At 39.8% G+C, this 10,539-nt stretch overlaps 1 protein-coding gene across 3 annotated transcripts in view; it reads left to right on the forward strand.

Moving 5' to 3' along the window:
* Positions 1 to 8,704, forward strand: part of npm1b (nucleophosmin 1b) — a 90,655-nt gene extending 81,951 nt beyond the window's left edge. For all 3 annotated transcript variants that reach the window (XM_061976554.2, XM_061976556.2, XM_061976559.2), the window contains one exon: positions 7,841 to 8,704. In XM_061976554.2, coding sequence (XP_061832538.2) covers positions 7,841 to 7,894 — 54 coding nt within the window. In that variant the 3' untranslated portion in view covers positions 7,895 to 8,704. The remainder of the gene's footprint in view (positions 1 to 7,840) is intronic.
* Positions 8,705 to 10,539: the final 1,835 nt, after the last annotated feature.

Here is a 10,539-nt window from a genome sequence, read left to right on the forward strand (position 1 = left end):
AGACAACCAGAAAGTTAGACAGACAACCAGGAAGTTAGACAGACAACCAGGAAGTTGGACAGACAACCAGGAAGTTAGACAGACAACCAGGAAGTTAAACATGCTACCAGGAAGTACGCGGGGCAAACAGGAAGTTAAACAGGCTACTAGGAAGTTAGCTGGGCTATCAGAAACTTAGAAAGGCTATCGGGAAGTTAGACAGTAAATCAGGAAGTTCAACAGGCCACAACAAAGTTAAACAGCCAATCAGGAAGTTGGGTAATTTCAGTTAGCCAAGCTAGCTTTAGTTAGCCAGGCTACCTGGAAGTTAGGTAACTTAAGTTACCATGAATTGATTTACGTGGACCCCGACTTAAACAAGTTGAAAAACTTATTTGGGTGTTACCATTTAGTGGTCAATTGTACGGAATATGTACTGTACTGTGCAATCTACTAATAAAAGCTTCAATCAATCAATCAATCAAGTTAGCTGAGTTAGCCAAGCTCGCTTTAATTAGCCAGGCTACCTGGAAGTTAGGTAACTTTAGTTAGCCTAGTTAGCCAAGCTAGCTTAGGACCTGACTTGCTCATTGTTGGCCAAGTGATGGGCTTAGATCAGAGCTGGGCAAATATTTTGAGTCGGGGGCCACTTTGAGAGAAAAAATGTGTCTGGGGGGCCAAGGTGTATGTGTGTATAAATGATATATACACATTTAGATGTACAGTATGTGTGTATAAATGATATATACACATTTAGATGTACAGTATGTGTGTATAAATGATATGTACACATTTAGATGTCCAGTATGTGTGTATAAATGATATATACACATTTAGATGTACAGTATGTGTGTATAAATGATATATACACATTTAGATGTACAGTATGTGTGTATAAATGATATATACACATTTAGATGTACAGTATGTGTGTATAAATGATATGTACACATTTAGATGTACAGTATGTGTGTATAAATGATATATACACATTTAGATGTACAGTATGTGTGTATAAATTATATATACACATTTAGATGTACAGTATGTGTGTATAAATGATATGTACACATTTAGATGTCCAGTATGTGTGTATAAATGATATATACACATTTAGATGTACAGTATGTGTGTATAAATGATATGTACACATTTAGATGTACAGTATGTGTGTATAAATGATATATACACATTTAGATGTACAGTATGTGTGTATAAATTATATATACACATTTAGATGTACAGTATGTGTGTTTGGGTCCCTTTTTTTCAGCAACACTAATACCAAAAGTCACAATGTCCCGTCGAGTTCTAAAAAAGTTATGACAGACCACCTCAAAAAAACAGAATGGAATTTTACAGTTTTTTTTACTGAATGGGACACCCAAAATGTACATTGAAATAAAGAAAGTGGGATTTACAATATTAACTATAAACAATAAAACACTGAATATTAACAACATATGAACATCGCTCCTCTTTTACGTGGGATTTACAATATTAACTATGAACAATAAAACACTGAATATTAACAACATATGAACATCGCTCCTCTTTTACGTGGGATTTACAATATTAACTATGAACAATAAAACACTGAATATTAACAACATATGAACATCGCTCCTCTTTTACGTGGGATTTACAATATTAACTATGAACAATAAAACACTGAATATTAACAACATATGAACATCGCTCCTCTTTTACGTGGGATTTACAATATTAACTATGAACAATAAAACACTGAATATTAACAAAATATGAACATCGCTCCTTTTTCACGTGGTATTTACAATATTAACTATGAACAATAAAACACTGAATATTAACAACATATGAACATCGCTCCTCTTTTACGTGGGATATACAATATTAACTATGAACAATAAAACACTGAATATTAACAACATATGAACATCGCTCCTCTTTTACGTGGGATTTACAATATTAACTATGAACAATAAAACACTGAATATTAACAACATATGAACATCGCTCCTCTTTTACGTGGGATTTACAATATTAACTATGAACAATAAAACACTGAATATTAACAACATATGAACATCGCTCCTCTTTTACGTGGGATTTACAATAAAACACTGAATATTAACAAAATATGAACATCGCTCCTTTTTTACGTGGGATTTACAATATTAACTATGAGCAATAAAACACTGAATATTAACAAAATATGAACATCGCTCCTTTTTCACGTGGTATTTACAATATTAACTATGAACAATAAAACACTGAATATTAACAACATATGAACATCGCTCCTCTTTTACGTGGGATTTACAATATTAACTATGAACAATAAAACACTGAATATTAACAACATATGAACATCGCTCCTCTTTTACGTGGGATTTACAATATTAACTATGAACAATAAAACACTGAATATTAACAACATATGAACATCGCTCCTCTTTTACGTGGGATTTAGAATATTAACTATGAACAATAAAACACTGAATATTAACAACATATGAACATCGCTCCTCTTTTACGTAGGATTTACAGTATTAACTATGAATAATAAAACATTGAATATTAACAACATATGAACATCGCTCCTCTTTTACATGGGATTTACAATATTAACTATAAACAATAAAACACTGAATATTAACAACATATAAACATCGCTCCTCTTTTACGGTGAATTTACAATATTAACTATGAGCAATAAAAGACTGAATTTTAACAAAACATGAACAAATTTGCTTCCACATCTGTTCCTGACACATGTGTTTGGGCCTGGCTGCTCTAAAAACAAGCCCCGCCCACTCTGCTGTGTTCCTGGTCTGAGCTGCTGTGACCTAGATTACTGTAATAACTCCTATAACACTCAAAAGTGCAGATTGCAACCATTGAAATACTTTCTATAGTTGAAGACTTACGCTCATTTAAAAACAGCACTGCACATCATAATCGCGGCGACAGTTTTGATGTTAAAGGTCTAAAAAAAAAATTAAGTCTAATGTCCAGCGGGCTGGATAGAAAATGTTAATGGACCGCATGTGGCCCGCGGGCCCTATTTTGCCCAGTTCTGGCTTAGATGGCGCTTCTCACTTCTAGCAGAGTGCTTTTCTTTCATGTGGCAAAGCTGAGACTAGTCAGAGCTCAAGCACCTACTCCTGGACTCACAAAAACATGCAGCTTTCTACCGCTCATTCAAAGTCATTGTATGGATTTTGCCTTAATTGGTTGGAAGAAGCATTCAACTCCACGTTCAGAGGCATTCCAAAAAGTCTTACACTTGTAGGCCGGGACCGATTAACGGAACGACGAATAACTTTGCCGTCATCGCTAAATTGCTGTGTCTTTTCTTCTTCTCTGGCTTTCAAACTGGATACGAGAGGGTTCACTCGGTGCAACACTCTCCACCTTATTATTCCACAGTAGAATTACATGAACAGAGTGAGCCTCTTGTCAGTCGGTCACAATCTTTGTTGTGGTACGAGCAGGCGGGACCTAACCTATTTTCCGCTCCGATATATATAAGCCACACCCACTCAATTTTAGACCAATCATATTTTCCCATACTTGATATGCTATAGGACACAGATACATACAGCTACCAACCATTATGGAAATGTTTATTTTCTAGGGGTTTAAAAAAAATAGATTTTCAGATTAATCGCGATTCTTAATCTTAATAACAATCTTAATCGATTCAAAAAAATAAAAATAATTTTTTTTAAATTTTGATATATTTATAAATGTTTTAATCTGACCTGTCCAGGCACTCAGACAAATCATTTAATTTTTTTTATTATTAATCACTCCAACAAAATAATACACAATAATACAAATCCAATTCCAAAACCAAACCCAGCAACATTCAGAATAAAAAATCATATAGTTGATCTATATCTGCTGTGAAACAAGTGTTGGATACTTCTCCTGTTGCCTTATTTGTATTTGACTTTATTAAATGTTTGGGTAGAGTTTTATTCAACAAAACCAGTTTTATTTCAAATCAAATATAAATTTGTTAGAGCTGTTCAACTATTTTATGGAGGAATGTAGCTAATCATACAACTGGCACCCAATGTTAAAAAAGTATTGGTTTAGAATGGAGAATCGATTCTGAATCGAATCGTTACCGCAAAGAATCGAATCGAATCAATTCATGTTGTGCCCAAAGATTCACAGCACTATTATTTACATACTTTAATTGTTTCCAAATGGTTTCTGTAAGCCACACCCACTCAAGCTTAGAAGAAAAAAACATTTTCCATTTATTAGCCGCAGATATATACGTTGTGAAATGAGTTATATACCTTAATTGTTTCCAAACAGTGCCTGTAACAGGGCAGTAAAACGGCTGAGCAAACAAAACAGAAGTCATGGTCATGGATCCACCAGCTGCGCAAGCTACCTCTCCAATCAGCTAAACAGACTCAATAACTCCACAGTAGCGTTTTGGTGAATTTACTGAGGAATTTGTGAAAGGGAAACAATACAAAAAGAATGCCATTGTGAGTTAATAATACTAACACAGACTCTCGTAAACCTGTTAGCGTATTAGCTAACGACGTTAGTTCTATTGATTATGAAAGCAGGTACAAATATGCATGAAAACACTCCTACAGACTTCACACACGGGACGATTTAGTAAGTAAGAATTGTTGTAGTTGTATTGTAAAACTTACAAACGTTGCTTAGAGGGATAAATAAAGAATCCTTACAAGTAGAAACGCTAATGACGACTGGAAGACTGAATGGCACCTGTACTTCTGGTTGAAAGCACCTGCAGTGAGCTAACGCGTCCAAAAGATGGCGCCATGGAATTGACGGTATATATCAGGGGTCGGTAACCCAAAACGTTGAAAGAGCCATATTGGACCAAAAATACAAAAAAACGAATCTGTTTGGAGACGCAAAAAATTTAAAGCCGTATATACCGTATTGTTCGGACTATAAGTCGCAGTTTTTTTCATAGTTTGGCCGGGCTCCAGTGCGACTTATATATGTTTTTTTCCTTTTTTATTATGCATTTTCGGCAGATGCGACTTATACTCCGGTGCGACTTATACTCCGAAAAACACGGTAGGTCTTATAATGAAGGCAACACATGATGTAAGTGTTTATATTAGCTATAATATCCTACAATCAAAATTACTATTTTTGGCAGGCTGACGCAAATCTTTGTTGACAGAAAAGTATATAAAAGTAATATTTATTCTACACATTTTTACAACATTAGAAACCATTAGTAAATCCCAGGCTACTCAGAAGGTGAGATAACTCCTGGAAATGACTGTCTTTTAATGGCCAAAGGTATAAATGTGTGTGTCCAAGTTAAAGGAAACGGCAGACTGTCTTATTTTAATAGATTTGTTACAATCTTCGTGTTTGCTGTGGTCTGGAACAACATGGCACACAAGCAACTATCTGAAATGCAGCCAACATTACATACAGTTAATGTGTCATGAGACATGCAAATATAAATTACATACAAAGAGGATGCAAGTAAAGGATATTAAATGAGCTCAAATATACCTACAAATGAAGCATAATGATGCTAGCCGAAATAGCATGTTAGCATTGATTAGCTTGCAGTCATGCACTGACCAAATATGCCTGATTAGCACTCCACACAAGTCAATAACATCAACAAAGTTAAGTTAAAGTGCCAATGATTGTCACACCTCAGCATCAAGGGTTGGAATTGGGGGTTAAATCACCAAAATGATTCCCGGGCGCGGCCACCGCTGCTGCTCACTGCTCCCCTCACCTCCCAGCGGGTGATCAAGGGTGATGGGTCAAATGCAGAGAATAATTTCGCCACACCTAGTGTGTGTGTGAGCAAAAGTGCACCTTTGTGCATTCACGCACAGCATACAACGTTTGGTGGACAAAATGAGACAAAGAAGGAGTGGAAGATTTGACATGTAAACAAACTGTAACAGTCCACGCTATGGTGAGTTCAAGAACTGCCGAAATTAGTAGGACAAAACAATGTCATCAGTGAAGCATACAACATATTAAACAGTGGGCTTTCTAACAATTGGGAAGGTTTGTGTCATGTTTAACAAAAAACATACTAAAACAAAAAAATATTTCCCCCTCCCATCTTTTTCCATTTTCAATCCTCTTTTAAAAATGCTCCAGGGAGCCACTAGGGCGGCACTAAAGAGCTTAGGGTTGCTGACCCCCGGTATATACAGGTAAAAGCCAGTAAATTAGAATATTTTGAAAAACTTGATTTATTTCAGTAATTGCATTCAAAAGGTGTAACTTGTACATTATATTTATTCATTGCACACAGACTGATGCATTCAAATGTTTATTTCATTTAATTTTTATGATTTGAAGTGGCAACAAATGAAAATCTAAAATTCCGTGTGTCACAAAATTAGAATATTACTTAAGGCTAATACAAAAAAGGGATTTTTAGAAATGTTGGCCAACTGAAAAGTATGAAAATGAAAAATATGAGCATGTACAATACTCAATACTTGGTTGGAGCTCCTTTTGCCTCAATTACTGCGTTAATGCGGCGTGGCATGGAGTCGATGAGTTTCTGGCACTGCTCAGGTGTTATGAGAGCCCAGGTTGCTCTGATAGTGGCCTTCAACTCTTCTGCGTTTTTGGGTCTGGCATTCTGCATCTTCCTTTTCACAATACCCCACAGATTTTCTATGGGGCTAAGGTCAGGGGAGTTGGCGGGCCAATTTAGAACAGAAATACCATGGTCCGTAAACCAGGCACGGGTAGATTTTGCGCTGTGTGCAGGCGCCAAGTCCTGTTGGAACTTGAAATCTCCATCTCCATAGAGCAAGGTCAAGCAGGAAGCATGAAGTGCTCTAAAACTTGCTGGTAGACGGCTGCGTTGACCCTGGATCTCAGGAAACAGAGTGGACCGACACCAGCAGATGACATGGGTTGGTTTGGTTTGCATTTCCTTTGGAAATCGAGGTCCCAGAGTCTGGAGGAAGACAGGAAAGGCACAGGATCCACGTTGCCTGAAGTCTAGTGTAAAGTTTCCACCATCAGTGATGGTTTGGGGTGCCATGTCATCTGCTGGTGTCGGTCCACTCTGTTTCCTGAGATCCAGGGTCAACGCAGCCGTCTACCAGCAAGTTTTAGAGCACTTCATGCTTCCTGCTGCTGACCTGCTCTATGGAGATGGAGATTTCAAGTTCCAACAGGACTTGGCGCCTGCACACAGCGCAAAATCTACCCGTGCCTGGTTTACGGACCATGGTATTTCTGTTCTAAATTGGCCCGCCAACTCCCCTGACCTTAGCCCCATAGAAAATCTGTGGGGTATTGTGAAAAGGAAGATGCAGAATGCCAGACCCAAAAACGCAGAAGAGTTGAAGGCCACTATCAGAGCAACCTGGGCTCTCATAACACCTGAGCAGTGCCAGAAACTCATCGACTCCATGCCACGCCGCATTAACGCAGTAATTGAGGCAAAAGGAGCTCCAACCAAGTATTGAGTATTGTACATGCTCATATTTTTCATTTTCATACTTTTCAGTTGGCCAACATTTCTAAAAATCCCTTTTTTGTATTAGCCTTAAGTAATATTCTAATTTTGTGACACACGGAATTTTGGATTTTCATTTGTTGCCACTTCAAATCATCAAAATTAAATGAAATAAACATTTGAATGCATCAGTCTGTGTGCAATGAATAAATATAATGTACAAGTTACACCTTTTGAATGCAATTACTGAAATAAATCAAGTTTTTCAAAATATTCTACTTTACTGGCTTTTACCTGTATAATAACTATCTGCAGTAGGACTTTTATTTGGAGTGGCAAACGACATAAAAAAAACTAAAAAGTCTTATCATGTTTATTAACTTTTGTCCTTCTCGGCTTCCTCAGGTGGTCAAGGACCTGTGGGCGTTTGTCAGAACTCTGAAGATGGAGAAGAAGTAGACCAGCGCTCGCTCCAATCGCCCCCCTTGCATCCTGCCAGGTGATTTAAAGGCACAGTCGGCGACATTTCCTACTTAGCGTTTTTCACACCTGTAGCGAGGCGACAGCATGGCCAGTTCAGACCTGAAGAGCCACCTGCTGCACACACCTGCGGATGTCACTTTTTTTTACCATGTTCAGGTGCTGTAAGATATTTAAATTGGGTGTGTGCGACTTCCTGCATTCTGTCCAATCACACGCCCCTATTCAGAGTCAATGATGCAATAGGAAATATTGCAGAATGTGCCTTTAAATGTCCCAGTTCTAACATAAATATCTTTTCTTACCTGACATTTTCATACATGCTTTTTAGTTAGTTGTTTGTTAACAAATTAGCACCATGGTTTGCAGTCATCCACAAGTAGAGATTCTTACATGTCTTTACAACTTTTTTATGTTGGATATTCTTCCAGGAACACACCTGCCCCTTCTGAAACGCTCCACTCTGCTGTACTTTCCAGACTATAGAGCGCACCGGTATATACACTGCAAAAAGTCAGTGTTCAAAAACAAGAGAAAAAAAAATTACAAAAATTTCGGGTATTTTATTTGAATTAAGCAAAATTATCTGCCAATAGAACAAGAAAATTCGGCTTGTCAAGACTTCCCAAAACAAGTAAAATTAGCTAACCTCAATGAACCCAAAAATACCTTAAAGGGGAACATTATCACAATTTCAGAATGGTTAAAACCATTAAAAATCAGTTCCCAGTGGCTTATTATATTTTTCGAAGTTTTTTTCAAAATTTAACCCATCATGCAATATCCCTAAAAAAAGCTTCAAAGTGCCTGCTTTTAACCATCGTTATATACACCCGTCCATTTTCCTGTGACATCACACAGTGAAGCCGACACAAACAAACATGGCGGAAAGAACAGCAAGCTATAGCGACATTAGCTCGGATTCAGACTCGGATTTCAGCGGTTTAAGCGATTCAACAGATTACGAATGTATTGCAACGGATGGTTGTAGTGTGGAGGCAAGGTAGCGAAAACGAAATTGAAGAAGAAACTGAAGCTATTGAGCCATATCGGTTTGAACTGTATGCAAGCGAAACGAGGACGAATTCGGCGATCGCCTTCTAACCAACGATTGGTATGTGTTTGTTTGGCATTAAAGGAAACTAACGTCTATGAACTAGGTTTACAGCATATGAAATACATTTGGCAACTTTGAGAGTGCAGACAGCCCAATTTTCATCAACTAATATATTCTGTAGACATACCCTCATCCGCGCTCTTTTCCTGAAAGCTGATCTGTCCAGTTTTGGAGTTGATGTCAGCAGGCCAGGGAAGCTAGGGTCGATATTCTTCTCTTGATCATCTTCGGTGGCATAAGGGACGGTGTGAGCCAAGACATCCAGGGGGTTTAGCTCGCTCGTCTGCGGGAACTAGAGATGCGCGGATAGGCAATTATTTCAGAAAGTCGTCAACCATCCGCCATCCACCCGATGTAACATTTGATCAGAACCGCACCCGCCCGCACCCGCCCGTTGTTATATATCTAATATAGACGATGCAAGGCATTAGTGAGGTTATAAAGCTTTTGCCTGTTAAAGAAAGGAGACTGATCCAATGCAGCACAGACATTCGCGTGCCACGCTGTCACGGCCCAGACGCACACCAGTGCGCAATCATATGGGAGCCGCGCTGAGCGCACCTCCAAGCGCGTCTCGCTGCCGGCGACGGCCGGGTATGGGCCCGACGCTCCAGCGCCATCCATTTTCAGGGCTAGTTGATTCGGCAGGTGGGTTGTTACACACTCCTTAGCGGGTTCCGACTTCCATGGCCACCGTCCTGCTGTCTATATCAACCAGGGTGAGCCCTACCCCTTTCGTGAGCGCACTGCGCGCGGAGTGACCCCTGTTACGCGCCCCCGGCAACAGGGGTGGCGGGCAGGTAAGCTGCGCGGGCGGAGCGCGCGGAGTGACCCCTGTTACGAGCCCCCGGCCACGGGGGTGGCGGGCAGGTAAGCTGCTTACCTGCTGCGCGTGACGCCGGCCGCGGCGAAGGCGGACGAGGCGGGGTGTCGGTGCGGTGGGCGCGGTGGTGACCCTGGACGTGCGTCGGGCCCTTCTCGCGGATCGCCTCAGCTACGGCTCCCGGTGGGGCCCTCTCGGGGGAAGGGGCCTCGGTCCCGGACCCCGGCGAGGCGTCCCTTCTCCGCTCAGTAAAAGTGTCCATCTCTTTTTTTTTTTTCTTCTGTTGTGGCATATGCTGCAGGTGCCTGCTCGTTTTTTCGTATGTGGGTAACAACATTTAACTATGTATATATATTTCCCAATTGGTTTAACTGCCACCCGCCTGAATCTATTTAAAATCTAATTTTTTTTTGTAATTTGAACCACCCGACCCGACCCGCGGATAAAATCTAATTTTTTTTCATTTCATCCGCCCGATCCGCGGATAATCCACGGACTCCGCGGTTGTGCCCGCAAACCGCGCATCTCTAGCGGGAACAAACTGCCGCCATTGCTTGCCGTGCTACCGAGGTCCTTTGTCCCTGAATTGCTCACACACTCCGGCAGATTCAATGGGGGTCTGGCGGCAGATTTCTTTGACTTTATGGTTGGAAATGCATCTGCTTTGAGTGTCGCAGGATATCC

This window comes from Nerophis lumbriciformis, linkage group LG16 (assembly GCF_033978685.3).
Source record: "Nerophis lumbriciformis linkage group LG16, RoL_Nlum_v2.1, whole genome shotgun sequence".
In the NCBI taxonomy this organism is placed as follows: Eukaryota; Metazoa; Chordata; class Actinopteri; order Syngnathiformes; family Syngnathidae; genus Nerophis; species Nerophis lumbriciformis.